Genomic DNA, 17746 nt, shown 5'->3' with positions numbered 1-17746 from the left:
TCTGCTCCTGCAATCACATAGTCCCCTCCCCTCTGCTCCTGCCATCACATAGGCCCCTCCCCTCTGCTCCTGCCATTCTACAAGCCCCTCCCCTCTGCTCATGCCATCACCTACACATAGGCCCCTCCCCTCTGCTCCTGCCATCACACAGGCCCCTCCCCTCTTCTGCCATCACACAGGCCCCTCCCCTCTTCTGCCATCACACAGGCCCCTCCCCTCTTCTGCCATCTCACAGGCCCCTCCCCTCTGCTCCTGCCATCACACAGGCCCCTCCTGTCTGCTCCTGCCATCACATAGGCTCCTCCCCTTTGCTCCTGCCATCTCCCAGGCCCCTCCCCTCTGCTCCTGCCATCTCACAGGCCCCTCCCCTCTGCTCCTGCCATTACCCATCACATAGGCCCATCCCCTCTAATACTGCAGTCACATAGGCCCATCCCCTCTAATACTGCAGTCACATAGGCCCCTCCCCTCTGATCTTGAAGTCACTTAGGCCCCTCCCTCCTGTGGTCACTTAGGCCCTTCCCTCCTGTGGTCACATAGGCCCCTCCCCTCTGATCCTGTGGTCACTTAGGCCCCTCCCTTCTGTGGTCACTTAGGCCCCTCCCTCCTGTGGTCACTTAGGCCCCTCCCTCCTGTGGTCACTTAGGCTCCCCTTTTCGGATTCTGTAGTCTAATATACCCTTCCTCTCCGGTTCTGCGGTAACACGGGACCCTCTTCTGTGTGGTCACAAATGCTCCTCCCATCCAGTCATGTGCTCACGTAGCGCCCTCCTCAGTCGGTGAACACCATCGCGCTCTAAGTGTTTAGAAATAAATGTCAAGAAGTGGGAGGAGCTTACTTCGAGGGGATGCAGTGTCAGACTTGTTTGGACTGATGTTCCAAAATAGACAATTAGGTAGGTTAACATTTCACAATGGTGTAACACACAGATGGGCCCTGTTGCCAATAGCAACCAATCAGGGTGCAGATTGGTGTACAAAGTGAAAGCTGCGCTGTGATTGGTTGCTATGAGAAACCATCCGGCCTCATACAATAACCTCTTTGGTGTTATGAGTGGACAGGGTGTTGGATTTGTCGCGTCCTGGCCGCCGCGAGTCCTGGCCGCCGCGAGTCCTGGCCGCCACAAGTCCTGGCCACCGCGAGTCCTGGCCGCCGCGAGTCCTGGCCGCCGCCCCTTCAGTACAGAAACGTCCAATAGGAGGATAAATAATAAATAAAGCTGGCCAATGGGTGACACATCACTATGCGGCCTCCTTCGTTGCCTCGGGAGGGTGAGACTCCTCCGGTCATGACGGGTGACCCCTTTGGTACGGCGGTTTGGTCGTCCTCGCAGTCCTGGCCTCGGCTACATCCGTTTTTTCCCATTCTTTGGCGATTTGTCCATCCGCGGCTTCTCCCGCCGCCGGCCGCCATTTTTATTGTCTCAGAGACTTAGAACAGATTTGTCTTAAGAACATTTGGCTTCCGATGGAAAGTGTTGAGGACTCCGGCGAAGGGTCCGGGCACTGCGTCCGCGGGCTGCCAGGCTTTCAGGAGGTCCGCGGTGCTGGGGCTGCTGCTGGTGGGGACCCCGGGCCACACCGGGGGCTTCAGGGACTGGCTGCTGTGACTGGGCGGCACCAGGCTCACCCCCGTGCCCGGGCTGGGACTCAGGCTGCCCCCCGGACTGTGCAGGCTGCCCGCGGTGGGCAGTGACGCCGTGCTGTCCGGGGTGGGGCTGCAGTTGGACTCCTTGGACTCATCGTCCTCGGATGACGATCTCGGGTCGGACTTTTTGCCGCTGCCGCCGCCATTACTGCCGCTCTTAGAATTTGCTGCTCGCTCTTGTTTACGAAATTTAGCTCTTCTGTTCTGGAACCAAACCTGAAAATGGAGGAAGAAACATAAAACCTCATTCATAAGGACCGCGGTGACATTACAGGTCATGTGTGTACACAGTGACTGCAGTAGCAGAATAGTGAGTGCAGCTCTGGAGTATAATACAGGAGGTAACTCAGGATCAGTAATGTATGTGCACAGTGACTGCACCAGCAGAATAGTGAGTGCAGCTCTGGAGTATAATACAGGATGTAGCTCAGGATCAGTAATGTAATGTATGTACACAGTGACTGCACCAGCAGAATAGTGAGTGCAGCTCTGGAGTATAATACAGCAGGTAACTCAGGATCAGTAATGTAATGTATGTACACAGTGACTGCACCAGCAGAATAGTGAGCGCAGCTCTGGAGTATAATACAGGAGGTAACTCAGGATCAGTAATGTATATACACAGTGACTGCAGTAGCAGAATAGTGAGTGCAGCTCTGGAGTATAATAGAGGAGGTAACTCAGGATCAGTAATGTAATGTATGTACACAGTGACTGCACCAGCAGAATAGTGAGTGCAGCTCTGGAGTATAATACAGGAGGTAACTCAGGATCAGTAATGTAATGTATGTACACAGTGACTGCACCAGCAGAATAGTGAGTGCAGCTCTAGAGTATAATACAGGAGGTAACTCAGGATCAGTAATGTAATGTATATACACAGTGACTGCACCAGCAGAATTGTGAGTGCAGCTCTGGAGTATAATACAGGAGGTAACACAGGATCAGTAATGTAATGTATATACACAGTGACTGCAGTAGCAGAATAGTGAGTGCAGCTCTGGAGTATAATAGAGGAGGTAACTCAGGATCAGTAATGTAATGTATATACACAGTGACTGCAGTAGCAGAATAGTGAGTGCAGCTCTGGAGTATAATAGAGGAGGTAACTCAGGATCAGTAATGTAATGTATGTACACAGTGACTGCACCAGCAGAATAGTGAGTGCAGCTCTGGAGTATAATACAGGAGGTCACTCAGGATCAGTAATGTACTGTATGTACACAGTGACTGCACCAGCAGAATAGTGAGTGCAGCTCTGGAGTATAATACAGGAGGTAACTCAGGATCAGTAATGTAATGTATGTACACAGTGACTGCACCAGCAGAATAGTGAGTGCAGCTCTGGGGTATAATACAGGAGGTAACTCAGGATCAGTAATGTAATGTATGTACACAGTGACTGCACCAGCAGAATAGTGAGTGCAGCTCTGGAGTATAATACAGGAGGTAACACAGGATCAGTAATGTAATGTATGTACACAGTGACTGCAGTAGCAGAATAGTGAGTGCAGCTCTGGAGTATAATACAGGAGGTAACTCAGGATCAGTAATGTAATGTATGTACACAGTGACTGCACCAGCAGAATAGTGACTGCAGCTCTGGAGTATAATACAGGAGGTAACTCAGGATCAGTAATGTAATGTATGTACACAGTGACTGCACCAACAGAATAGTGAGTGCAGCTCTGGAGTATAATACAGGAGGTAACTCAGGATCAGTAATGTGTGTACACAGTGACTGCAGTAGCAGAATAGTGAGTGCAGCTCTGGAGTATAATACAGGAGGTAACTCAGGATCAGTAATGTATGTGCACAGTGACTGCACCAGCTGAATAGTGAGTGCAGCTCTGAAGTATAATACAGGAGGTAAGTCAGGATCAGTACTGTATGTACACAGTGACTGCACCAGCAGAATAGTGAGTGCAGCTCTGAAGTATAATACAGGAGGTAAGTCAGGATCAGTACTGTATGTGCACAGTGACTGCACCAGCTGAATAGTGAGTGCAGCTCTGAAGTATAATACATTACATATATTTTATGTACAGTGACTTTAGTGTGAGATTTATTATAATACCTACACTTGAGACCAGACGTTTCCCTCCGCTCTCTATACAGACACATCTGCAGGTTTTTCCCTCTTCTCTCTATACGAGAGAGAATGTTGTAAGAATTTTTTATTGCTTTCTACAGTCAGAAGTTTCTATACTAAAGCCCAGATCTCAGGAGGAGAATTGTGGACTTGCTGAAGTCTGGTTCATCCTTAGGTGCAATTTCCAGATACCTGAAGATGCCTCATTCATCTGTACAAGCAATTATATGCAAGTACAAACAAGGTGGGAATGTCCGGCCATCATACCGCTCAGGAAGGAGACGGGTTCTGTGTACCAGAGATGAACGTGCTTTGGTCAGACATGTGCAGATCAACCCAAGAACAAAAGCAGAAGACCTTGTGAAGATGCTGGTGGAAGCTGGAAAGATTGTGTCATTATCCACAGTGACACGAGTACGGTATGAACATGGGCTGAAAGGCCGCTCTGCCAGGAAGAAGCCATTACTCCAAAAGAAACATAGAAAAGCCAGATTAATGTTTGTAAATGCAACAGAAACAAAGACCTTAATTTTTGGAGACGTCCTGTGTCTGACTAAACTAAAATCGAACTGGTTGGCCATAATGACCATCGTTACGTACGAAGCCTAAGAATACTTTCCTAACAGTGACACACGGGGGGCAGCATCATGATGTGGGGTTGTTTTGCTGCAGGATTGACTGGGACTTCACAAAATAGATGACATCATGAGGAGAGAAGATTGTGGCCATACTGAAGAACATCTCAAGACAACAGCCAGGAACTTACAGCTTGGGTGGAAATGGGTCTTCCAAATGGACAATGACCCGAAGCCACTTACACAGTGGCTTAAGAATAAAACAGTCAGTGTTTTGGAGTGGCCATCACAAAGCCCTGATCTCAATCCATGGAAAATGTATGGGCAAAGCTGAAAAGGCCGGAGCGAGCGGCGACCTCCAAACATGGCTCAGCTACACCAGATCTGTCAGGAGATATCGGCCCAAATTCCACCAACTATGGTGAGAAGCTTCTGGAAGGATCCAAAACATTTCCCCCCAAGTCACACAGTGTAAGGGCAATGCCACCAAATACTAATGACATGGAGGGAACGTCACTGTGCAGAAAGGAAGAAAAATGCCTGAAAACCTCTCTCCCTCATTATTCCGGTATTTGGCAAATAGAAGTAATTTTGGTTCCTAATTGACCGAAAACGCAAAAAGTGTATTCTAATTTCATGTCCGATAGTTGGAAAAACCTGCAGATGTGTCTATATAGAGACCAGAGGGGAAAAACCTACAGATGTGTCTATATAGAGACAGGAGGGAAAAACCTGCAGATGTGTCTATATAGAGACCAGAGGGGAAAAACCTACAGATGTGTCTATATAGAGACAAGAGGGAAAAACCTGCAGATGTGTCTATATAGAGACAGGAGGGAAAAATCTACAGATGTGTCTATATAGAGACCGGAGGGAAAAACCTACAGATGTGTCTATATAGAGACCGGAGGGAAAAACCTACAGATGTGACTGTATAGAGACCGGAGGGAAAAAGCTACAGATGTGTCTGTATAGAGAGTGGAGGGAAAACCTGCAGATGTGTCTGTATAGTGAAGAGGGAAAAACCTGCAGATGTGTCTGTATAGAGAGTGGAGGGAAAAACCTGCAGATATGTCTGTATAGAGAGCGGAGGGAAAAACCTGCAGATGTGTCTATATAGAGAGCAGAGGGGAAACCTGCAGATGTGTCTGTATAGAGAGCGGAGGGAAAAACCTACAGATGTGTCTGTATAGAGAGTGGAGGGAAAACCTGCAGATGTGTCTGTATAGAGAGTGGAGGGAAAAACCTGCAGATATGTCTGTATAGAGAGCGGAGGGAAAAACCTGCAGATGTGTCTATATAGAGAGCGGAGGGGAAACCTGCAGATGTGTCTGTATAGAGAGCGGAGGGAAAAACCTGCAGATGTGTCTGTATAGAGAGCGGAGGGAAAAACCTGCAGATGTGTCTGTATAGAGAGCGGAGGGAAACTGAGGGTTCACACTGTGTATAGCTGATATGCTTTAACCCCTTCCCTCCCTGTGTCCGGGACAGTTACCTGTACTCGGGCCTCGGTCAGGTCGATCTTCAGCGCCAGCTCCTCTCGGGTGTAGATATCGGGGTAGTGGGTTTCGGCGAATACTCGCTCCAGTTCTTTCAGTTGGGAGCTGGTGAACGTGGTTCGGATTCTTCGCTGTTTCCGCTTCTCGTTGATGCTGGACGGGTCGGAGAAGAACTTGTAGGGCACTGGGGGAAGAAAGTGCAGGGTCAGGGCTGTGATCGCGCATGAAATGCCACATTATAGGACCGTTCTAGAAGTCGCTGTCACCAGATGCTGCTGTCCCCCACAACCCATGAATCCCCCTCCCCCACTGATCTGCGTTATTACGCTTCATCCATAGAAGTTATAAAGTTTATTTTTATCAATTAACATAATGCAAAGTGAATGTCCGGGGTTTTGTAGGCGATCATCATTTTCATGGGTAGATTGCAACACACATTAACTGAAACAGAAACAGCTGTGTGGGAGAAGGGGAGGAACAGAAACTCTATATCAGAGCTGAGGTTGTAGAAGACGTTTCACGTTCTTGCTCACGCACTGACAAGACACAAGGTAGTTACATTGCACCAGCGAGGAGTCTCCCGGGACAGATTCCCAGCAGACGAGGGTCTCAATGTGCTAAGATGACGGAGACCCAAGAAGTTAATTAAAGAATGGACGTCTGGAACACAATGGTGTGAACAAGGTGCAAGACCCAAAAATATACAACTAAATAGGATAAAGAGTTGCACACCAGTCACAATGTATAGGGGAATGATGAAAAGCAGCACTGCTATGGGAATACTAGACTGAAAAACACAAAGGACCATCGGAAAAAGTGAAAAACATGAAAATGGAATGTGCAGAACTATGAATAATAGGAATATAAGAGAGGTTTAGCCATTGTATTGATCAATGCAAAGGAGCCCGAAAACCACACCAAGGTAATCTCTATTTTTGGGGTCCCTAACCTATGTGTAACCTCATCTGCAGGTAAAAACTAGCTCTGTTTTGGGGTTCTTTTGCATTGATCAATACAATGGCTAAACATCTCATATTCCAAGAAGTGGCCGCACCAAGGAGCGGAGACCGCGATCTGCCAATGAGTGCAGCAGACAAGACCTCGGAAGCTGTCCAGCAGCGCCATCAGCTCAGCACTGGCAACAACCAATGAGATCCGGCTACACCATGTACCGCGGAGGAGACCGGCGAGGTCGTCAGACTCATCCGCCAAGAGGTTCAACTGTGCAGCAAACCCAGGACCTGGGGACCACAAACGTCAGTGATCCCCGGACAGAGGCGTCACAATGGGAAATATTCAGCTGTAACAGACGCATTTGTCTGGAGAGCAGCACAATAATGATGGTCCGCAGGGCGGAGACGCAGGTGGAGGGTCCGCAGGGCAGAGACGCAGGTGGAGGGTCCGCAGGGCAGAGACGCAGGTGGAGGGTCCGCAGGGCAGAGACGCAGGTGGAGGGTCCGCAGGGCAGAGACGCAGGTGGAGGGTCCGCAGGGCAGAGACGCAGGTGGAGGGTCTGCAGGGCGGAGATGGAGGTGGAGGGTCTGCAGGGCAGAGAAGGCAGGTGGAGGGTCCGCAGGGCGGAGACACAGATGGAGCGTCCGCAGGGCGGAGACGCAGGTGGAGGGTCCGCAGGGCGGAGAAGGCAGGTGGAGGGTCCACAGGGCGGAGACGCAGGTGGAGGGTCCGCAGGGCGGAGATGCAGGTGGAGGGTCCGCAGGGCGGAGAAGGCAGGTGGAGGGTCCGCAGGGTGGAGATGCAGGTGGAGGGTCCGCAGGGCGGAGATGCAGGTGGAGGGTCCGCAGGGCGGAGATGCAGGTGGAGGGTCCGCAGGGCAGAGACGCAGGTGGAGGGTCTGCAGGGCGGAGATGGAGGTGGAGGGTCCGCAGGGCAGAGAAGGCAGATGGAGGGTCCGCAGGGCAGAGATGCAGGTGGATGGTCCGCAGGGCAGAGAAGGCATGTGGAGGGTCCGCAGGGCAGAGAAGGCATGTGGAGGGTCCGCAGAGCGGAGATGCAGGTGGAGGGTCCGCAGGGCAGAGATGCAGGTGGAAGGTCTGCAGGGCGGAGATGGAGGTGGAGGGTCCGCAGGGCAGAGAAGGCAGGTGGAGGGTCCGCAGGGCGGAGATGCAGGTGGATGGTCCGCAGGGCAGAGAAGGCAGGTGGAGGGTCCGCAGGGCGGAGATGCAGGTGGAGGGTCCGCAGGGCAGAGAAGGCAGGTGGAGGGTCCGCAGGGCGGAGATGCAGGTGGAGGGTCTATTTCATTAAATAGAGTTGTGGGTTTGGTCAGGATTAATGGTGTCCTCAATACTGAGAAATCCGGGCAAATACTGATCCATCATCTGATACCATGAAGAAGCTGATAGGCTATAAGCTTATTGTGCAGCCGGACAACGACCCCCAACATCCAGCCGATGACATTAAGAACGAGGAGTCCTGGAGGTGGTCATCATCATGCCGTCTGTGTGGGATAAAGAGACAGAAGGATCCACACCATCCTCATACACAGAAGATCGGGGGTCAGGTCTTCAAGATGTTTGGAACAACCTCCTTCTGAGCTCCTCCATAACCACTGGTCACCGAATACTGAGGACAAAGGAGACGGGCGCTCACTGAATACTGAGGATGGAGGAGACGGGCGGTCACTGAATACTGAGGACGGAGGAGACGGCCGGTCACTGAATACTGAGGATGGAGGAGACGGGCGGTCACTGAATACTGAGGACGAAGGAGACGGCCGGTCACTGAATACTGAGGATGGAGGAGACGGGCGGTCACTGAATACTGAGGACGGAGGAGACAGGCTGTCACTGAATACTGAGGATGGAGGAGACGGGCGGTCACTGAATACTGAGGACGGAGGAGACGGCCGGTCACTGAATACTGAGGATGGAGGAGACGGGCGGTCACTGAATACTGAGGACGGAGAAGATGGGCTGTCACTGAATACTGAGGACAGAGGAGACGGGCGGTCACTGAATACTGAGGACAGAGGAGACGGGCGGTCACTGAATACTGAGGATGGAGGAGACGGGCGGTCACTGAATACTGAGGACGGAGAAGATGGGCTGTCACTGAATACTGAGGACAGAGGAGACGGGCGGTCACTGAATACTGAGGACAGAGGAGACGGGCGGTCACTGAATACTGAGGATGAAGGAGACGGGTGGTCACTGAATACTCAGGATGGAGGAGACGGGCGGTCACTAAATACTAAGGACGGAGGAGACGGGCGGTCACTGAATACTGAGGACGGAGAAGATGGGCTGTCACTGAATACTGAGGACAGAGGAGACGGGCAGTCACTGAATACTGAGGACGGAGGAGACGGGCGGTCACTGAATACTGAGGACGGAGGAGACGGGCAGTAACTGAATACTGAGGACGGAGGAGACGGGCGGTCACTGAATACTAAGGACGGAGGAGACGGGCGGTCACTGAATACTAAGGACGGAGGAGACGGGCGGTCACTGAATACTAAGGATGGAGGAGACGGGCAGTCACTGAATACTGAGGACGGAGGAGACGGGCGGTCACTGAATACTAAGGACGGAGGAGACGGGCGGTCACTGAATACTAAGGACGGAGGAGACGGGCGGTCACTGAATACTAAGGATGGAGGAGACTGGCGGCCACTGAATACTGAGGACGGAGGAGACGGGCGGTCACTGAATACTGAGGATGGAGGAGACGGGCGGCCACTGAATACTGAGGACGGAGGAGACGGGCGGTCACTCAATACTGAGGATGGAGGAGACGGGCGGCCACTGAATACTGAGGACGGAGGAGACGGGCGGTCACTGAATACTGAGGACGGAGAATACGGGCGCTCCCTGAATACGGAGGACGGAGGAGACGGGCGGTCACTGAATACTGAGGATGGAGGAGACGGGCGGTCGCTGGATGCTGAGGACGGAGAATACGGGCGGTCCCTGAATACGGAGGACGGAGGAGATGGGCGGTCACTGAATACCGAGGACGGAGGAGACGGGCGGTCACTGAATACCGAGGACGGAGAATACGGGCGGTCCCTGAATACGGAGGACGGAGGAGGCGGGCGGTCACTGAATACTGAGGACGGAGGAGACGGGCGGTCACTGAATACCGAGGACGGAGAATATGGGCGGTCCCTGAATACGGAGGACGGAGGAGACGGGCGGTCACTGAATACTGAGGGATTTACATTTCTCCTTTCTTTATTCACTTTGGATTTTATTACTTGATAAAATAATCTATTATCTCTTCTATGTTGGAAACTTCGTCCTCTGCAGCTTTTTCTCACATCTGCCTATTTGCACAGGATTGTATATACACTGTGTGCAGAATTATTAGGCAATGAGTATTTTGGTCAGATGATACTTTTTATACATGTCGTCCTTCTCCAAGCTGTATAGGCTGAGAGCCAATTACCAATGAAGTAAATCCGGTGATGTGCATCTCTGTAATGAGGAGGGGTGCGGTGTAATGACACAACACCCTATATAAGGGGTGCTTAATTATTAGGCAACTTCCTTTCCTTTGGCAAAATGGGTCAGAAGAGAGATTGGACGGGCTCTGAAAAGTCCATATTGTGAGATGTCTTGCAGAGGGACGCAGCAGTCTTGAAATTGCCAAACTTTTGAAGCGTGATCACCGAACAATCAAGCGTTTTATGGCAAATAGCCAACAGGGTCGCAAGAAGCGTGCTGGGAAAAAAAGGCGCAAAATAACTGCCCATGAATTGAGGAAAATCAAGTGTGAAGCTGCCAAGATGCCATTTGCCACCAGTTTGGCCATATTTCAGAGCTGCAGCGTTACTGGAGTATCAAAAAGCACAAGGTGTGCCATACTCAGGGACAGGCCAAGGTAAGGAAGGCTGAAAACCACCACCTCTGACCAAGAAACATAAGAGAAAACCTCAAGACTGGGCCAAGAAATATCTGAAGACTGATTCTTCACAGGTTTTATGGACTGATGAAATGAGAGTGACTCTTGATGGGCAGATGGATGGGCCAGAGGCTGGATCAGTAAAGGGCAGAGAGCTCCACTCCAACTCAGACGCCAGCAAGGTGGAGGTGGGGACTGGTATGGGCTGGGATCAGCAAAGATCAACTTGTGGGAGCTTTTCGGGTTGAGGATGGAGTGAAGCTCAACTCCCAGACCTACTGCCAGTTTCTGGAAGACAACTTCTTCAAGCAGTGGTACAGGAAGAAGTCGCTATCGTTCAAGAAAAACATGATTTTCTTGCAGGACAATGCTCCATCACATGCATCCAACTACTCCACAGCGTGTCTGGCCAGTAAAGGTCTAACAGATGAAAAAATAATGACATGGCCCCCTTGTTCTCCTGATCTGAACCCCATAGAGAACCTGTGGTCCCTCATAAAATGTGAGATCTACAGGGAGGGAAAGCAGTCCACCTCTGGGAGCAGTGTCTGGAGGCTGTGGTGGCTGGAGGCTGTGGTGTCTGGAGGCTGTGGTGGCTGGAGGCTGTGGTGGCTGGAGGCTGTGGTGGCTGGAGGCTGTGGAGTCTGGAGGCTGTGGAGTCTGGAGGCTGTGGAGTCTGGAGGCTGTGGTGGCTGGAGGCTGTGGTGGCTGGAGGCTGTGGTGTCTGGAGGCTGTGGTGGCTGGAGGCTGTGGAGTCTGGAGGCTGTGGAGTCTGGAGGCTGTGGTGTCTGGAGGCTGTGGTGGCTGGAGGCTGTGGTGTCTGGAGGCTGTGGTGTCTGGAGGCTGTGGTGTCTGGAGGCTGTGGTGTCTGGGGGCTGTGGAGTCTGGAGGCTGTGGAGTCTGGAGGCTGTGGAGTCTGGAGGCTGTGGTGGCTGGAGGCTGTGGTGTCTGGAGGCTGTGGTGTCTGGAGGCTGTGGTGTCTGGAGGCTGTGGTGTCTGGGGGCTGTGGAGTCTGGAGGCTGTGGTGGCTGGAGGCTGTGGTGGCTGGAGGCTGTGGAGTCTGGAGGCTGTGGAGTCTGGAGGCTGTGGTGTCTGGAGGCTGTGGTGTCTGGAGGCTGTGGTGTCTGGAGGTTGTGGTGGCTGCTGCACGCAATGTTGAGCATAAACAGATCAAGCAATGACAGAATCTATGGATGGTCGGCTGCTGAGTGTCATTATAAAGAAAGGGGGATATATTAGACACTCATTTTTTGGGGTTTTGTTTTTGCAGTCAGAAATGTTTATTTCTAAATGTTGTGCAGTTATATTGGTTACCTGGTGACAATAAACAAGTGAGATGGGAATAGATTTGCTTTTTATTAAGTTGCCTAATAATTCTGCACAGTAATAGTCACCTGCACAAACAGATCCTCCTAAGAAGCCAAATCTAAAAACCCCTCCAACTGCCAAAAATATTAAGCTCTGATATTTATGAGTGTTTTGGGTGATTGAGAACATAGTTGTTGATCAATAATAAAAAAATCCTCTAAAACGCAACTTGCCTAATAATTCTGCACACGGTGTATACAGGGGATGTATGATCCCTGGGGTTGTCAGTGTCTGCCTGTATCCTCTCTGCACTGAACCCCTAGTCTGGGGGGTCGGTCACCTCCTGTCCATCAGCTGGTAAGTAATTAGGCTAATTAAAGGGGCCGTGTCCTCATCTCCACAGATAATGGCCGTCGCACAGCTGCAGTGCCGGAGCAGCGGGAGGTGACGGTCACATTCCGCACATCAGCGGGGGACACAATGTATCACTGAGGGCGCTGGATACAATGTATCACTGAGGGCGCTGGATACAATGTATCACCGACAGTGCGGGACACACTGAGAACACTTCAAAGCACGGATCAGCCTCCCGGGGTCTTCACTACTTTGAAGGATCAGTGATAATAGGGAGGCCCCCCTTTTCATACCCCCCCCCCCCCCATCAGAAGAGCTCTCCAGAAAGGACCCTCATATGTCAAATATAAAGTGCTCCTCTGCATCGGGGGCTTTACTTGTAGTCTTCCTCCATGTGACAGTGCAGCTTCCAGAGATGAGATATATATATATATATATATATATATATATATATATATATATATATATATATATATATATATATATATATATATATATATATATATATATATAAAAATATATATATCGTGACAACACAGAAAAGTTCCATTACTGAGTGCATTTGTCGCGATAACGCATACATTGAGTGGAGCATCGTTCTCCGGTAATTGTACAATAATTGGTGGAAAGAGCTATTGTCATTAAAGCCTTCAGACTATTCTGATTTATTTTTATTTTTTTAAATCTATTCGAATCACAATACTTTCAGGTCGTTACTCAGTTATCGTGATATGAAGGTTTTATTGTAGTTTTTTTTTCTGTGATAGGATTATAAAACTAAAGCGACCAAACCGTATAAATCCGATCACCTCCCTCCTCCTATAACAATGAGAACGAAATAATCACACTACAATATCATCACTATCACGACTATAATTATCGTTACAGTCATATCGCCATAATTCTGATATCCTATGAATCCTGTTGAGATGTAATTTCCCGTTGATTTAACAACAATATATTCTTAGACATGAGGTGCAGTCAACTCAAACATATAATAATTACCACTCTATCGCAATATGCAGGTTGTGTAAATATACTGGGATATTGTATAAATACTTGTAGAATAATCGTTTTGTTGTAAAATATAACGGGTATGAAAAAGATACAATAATAACCGAAATAGAGAGACAGAATGATAACAAAACAAGTTTTACAGTTGTATCGCCAGATAACGCTTCTCTGTCGTGACATAGTGCTACTGGAAGGTATTTATTTGTACTTCCAGTAATAGCTTATATCAGACATATGGTATGATATAAAATATTTATCATCATGTGCCGATTATTATGTGACATACAATAATCTGTTATCATGTATCCCGATACATTGTATATCGCGCTATTAGAGTATATCAAGAAAAAAATAATAGTATATAGAAGGGAAAAAAAAAATCACAATTATAATTTTCAGGGTTACAATCTAAATCAGCAAGATGCTTTCATCCCATAAACACAAAAGCATAATACAGTAATATCGCAATATGAGCACTTAGCACTTATTATAGAAAGCAGAATTTTACACAATGATTTCACCAAACTGTATAATAATAACAATCGATTTTACCAAAATACAATGCTAAGTGCTCCAGTTCTGTCCCGATAGCAGGGATTATTTCCAACATATTACATTTATTTCACTGGGAAAGATCCATTTCAAAACAGTAATATCGTGAAAGAAAATTACTCCGCCACGATGTCTACAGCAACGTTCTAACTGTATCACGATATTGCCAAAATTATTTCTTTATAATGTCAGGATTTAATGTGGATGGAATTATTTTATCACCGTGACACAAACAACTAGAGTAGTAAAGCAATGACTAAAACATCCTCCTAATATCGCGATTATAAACCTGATATATCGACAGCAATTGATTTAGGAAATTAACTATTTAGGTAATTAACGATATAAAGATATTAGCTACAACCCCATTGATAATATAAATAATTACTATTGTTCGAAGTTGTAATTATTAAAAAAAAAATAGCGGAGGATTCTGTCGTGATACAGTGAATATTAATAAAGGCAATTTTAGACATTAAAATTAGAAAGAAACAACCGTGAAATATGTCATCATCATGTAACCAACAAGACAGAAGAATAACATCCAGCCACTGGTTATAAGTTTCTTCAATCGTGATATAAGGATAGGAGTGGGTATTGTAAATGTCGCAATTGACACAATTATTAGGTATTGTATCCCGAGCCGATTACCGGGCTGCAACCATTACTGATATAAGAGCTTATTGCGAACTAATGATGACATTTCAGCGATCTGATCTGCACATTCTATCGCGACATGGTTACAATATGCCGATGATGACGATCACAGTCGGCTCTGATGATGGTTACACTTTATGACAGAAGGGAATTATTTAGAAAGACCATAAAATATCACAAATAAACTCCCCCCCCCCCCTTCGAATACACAGACACCATTGATTTACAACAAACCCCTCACACCCATCTCTAGACCCCCCTCACTGGGGGCATCAGACATAGGACCCTGCTCCCATATTCTGCTCCCCGACTAGAAAAGGGGTCCAGTATAGTACAAAGGGGTCCCGACTTCCAGAGCGCCCCCTGAGTGGTCGGGAAGTCAGTGTCAGAGTTCTAGGACCACCATAGAAGGGGGAGATCTGCTCCTTGCTGAACAGGTCACAAAGTGTTTGGGGGGCAACACTGAGGACCCCAATAGATGACTTTAGAATCTCTCTGGGGCAGGAAGAAGGGGCTTCGTTACTTGTAGAGGTGATTCTGGGGAGCAGTAGTTATGGGGCAGCCCCAAAAGATACAAACTCTGTACCCACACCGACCTGTGGAGCAGGGGCAGGGCTGGTGGTCCTTACTGGTGATGAGTGGGGTGCAGACAGCAGGGGCAGTGTGGGGGACCCCGGCTCACCTGTGGAGTAGGAGCAGGGCTGCGGGATCTCACCTATGGGGGTCCTCTACTGGGCATGTGTGGGGGGCTCACCTGTGGAGTAGGGGGAAGGCTGGTGGTCCTATACAGGTGAATAGTGTGGTGCAGGCGGCAGGGGCACTGTGGGGGACCCCTGACTCACCTGTGGAGTAGGAGCAGGGCTGGGGGACCCTCAGCTATGGGGGTCCTCTACTGGGCATGTGTGGGGTGCTCAGCTGTGGAGTAGGAGCAGGGCTGGGGGACCCTCACCTGTGGGGTAGGAACAGGGCTGGGGGACCCTCAGCTATGGGGGTCCTGTACCGCTCACATGTGGTGTGCTCATCTGTGGAGTAGGAGCAGGGCTGGGGGACCCTCAGCTCTGGGGGTCCTGTACTGGTGATGAGTGGGGTGTATACGGCAGGGGCAGTGTTGGGGGACCCTCAGCTCTGGGGGTCCTGTACTGCTCACGTGTGGGGGGCTCACCTGTGGGTTAGGAGCAGGGCTGGGGGACCCTCAGCTCTGGGGGTCCTGTACTGCTCACGTGTGGGGGGCTCACCTGTGGAGTAGGGGGAGGGCTGGTGGTCGCGCAGGGCCCCCAGGGTGCAGCTGGCCGGGGTGAGCGGGGGGCAGCCGGGGCTGGCGGCGGAGAAGCTGCTCCGGATCGGGGTGTACTGGAAGGAGCCGGCCTGGCTGCAGCTGCTGTACTCGGCGTAGGCGGAGGCTTCCATGGCCGCCATGCAGGAGTCGTACGAGTTCAGGTAGGAGTAATCCATGGTGGTCATGCTGCTCTGCCCCAGCGCCCCGGACCCGCAGCTCTAATACTCGCCGCGGGCTCCGCCCCCTCCCGACATTAACCCCCTCCCCGCCGCCCCCGCCCTCTGTGCCCGGTAATCCCGTCCTGATGTGCGGTGTAATGGAGCAGTCACTGGTTCCGCGCTCTCTTCATTATATACGGTTATAGTGGAGCGTTATAAGGTGATATCACCCCCCCTGTACAGTGTCTATTATAGCGTTATAACAGAGCAGCGCGGAGCTATCGTGATATAACCACTCTGTCCCGGGTGACGATCGCGATAGTGATTACTGCCGGTGACATGAGGTGTAATAGTGATATAATGATGCAAGACTAGACCTTATAATTAGATGGTGACGACACAGGCGGCTGTATGACGTCAGCTGTGGTGGTGACAGGCGGCTGTATGACGTCAGCTGTGGTGGTGACAGGCGGCTGTATGACGTCAGCTCTGGTGGTGACACAGGCGGCTGTATGACGTCAGCTCTGGTGGTGACACAGGCGGCTGTATGACGTCAGCTCTGGTGGTGAGAGGCGGCTGTATGACATCAGCTCTGGCGGTGACACAGGCGGCTGTATGACGTCAGCTCTGGTGGTGACACAGGCGGCTGTATGACGTCAGCTCTGGTGGTGACAGGCGGCTGTATGACATCAGCTCTGGTGGTGACACAGGCGGCTGTATGACGTCAGCTCTGGTGGTGACACAGGCGGCTGTATGACGTCAGCTCTGGTGGTGACAGGCGGCTGTATGACGTCAGCTCTGGTGGTGACACAGGCGGCTGTATGACGTCAGCTGTGGTGGTGACAGGCGGCTGTATGACGTCAGCTCTGGTGGTGACAGGCGGCTGTATGACGTCAGCTGTGGTGGTGACAGGCGGCTGTATGACGTCAGCTGTGGTGGTGACAGGCGGCTGTATGACGTCAGCTGTGGTGGTGACAGGCGGCTGTATGACGTCAGCTCTGGTGGTGACAGGCGGCTGTATGACGTCAGCTGTGGTGGTGACAGGCGGCTGTATGACGTCAGCTGTGGTGGTGACACAGGCGGCTGTATGACGTCAGCTCTGGTGGTGACACAGGCGGCTGTATGACGTCAGCTCTGGTGGTGACACAGGCGGCTGTATGACGTCAGCTCTGGTAGTGACACAGGCGGCTGAATGACGTCAGCTCTGGTGGTGACACAGGCGGCTGTATGACGTCAGCTCTGGTGGTGACACAGGCGGCTGTATGACGTCAGCTCTGGTGGTGACACAGGCGGCTGTATGACGTCAGCTCTGGTAGTGACACAGGCGGCTGAATGACGTCAGCTCTGGTAGTGACACAGGCGGCTGTATGACGTCAGCTCTGGTGGTGACACAGGCGGCTGTATGACGTCAGCTGTGGTGGTGACAGGCGGCTGAATGACGTCAGCTCTGGTGGTGACACAGGCGGCTGTATGACGTCAGCTCTGGTGGTGACATAGGCGGCTGTATGACGTCAGCTCTGGTAGTGACACAGGCGGCTGAATGACGTCAGCTCTGGTGGTGACACAGGCGGCTGTATGACGTCAGCTCTGGTGGTGACACAGGCGGCTGTATGACGTCAGCTCTGGTGGTGACACAGGCGGCTGTATGACGTCAGCTCTGGTGGTGACACAGGCGGCTGTATGACGTCAGCTCTGGTGGTGACACAGGCGGCTGTATGACGTCAGCTCTGGTGGTGACACAGGCGGCAATATG

General features: G+C 50.5%; 1 protein-coding gene across 1 annotated transcript; it reads right to left on the bottom strand.

Annotated features, from left to right (window-relative positions):
* Positions 1-585: 585 nt before the first annotated feature.
* On the bottom strand, positions 586-16020 carry PHOX2A (paired like homeobox 2A). Its single transcript, XM_075334753.1, has 3 exons — positions 15795-16020; positions 5811-5998; positions 586-1864 (listed from the first exon to the last, which is right to left on the bottom strand). The coding sequence occupies exons 1-3, from the start codon at positions 16018-16020 to the stop codon at positions 1433-1435; spliced, it is 846 nt and encodes a 281-aa protein (XP_075190868.1). The 3' UTR covers positions 586-1432.
* Between the last annotated feature and the right edge of the window lie 1726 nt (positions 16021-17746).

The sequence above is a fragment of the Anomaloglossus baeobatrachus genome, chromosome 2 (assembly GCF_048569485.1).
Source record: "Anomaloglossus baeobatrachus isolate aAnoBae1 chromosome 2, aAnoBae1.hap1, whole genome shotgun sequence".
NCBI classification, from domain to species: domain Eukaryota; kingdom Metazoa; phylum Chordata; class Amphibia; order Anura; family Aromobatidae; genus Anomaloglossus; species Anomaloglossus baeobatrachus.
Note: the sequence above shows the minus strand (reverse complement) of the source record. Positions and strands in the feature narration are given on the sequence as shown.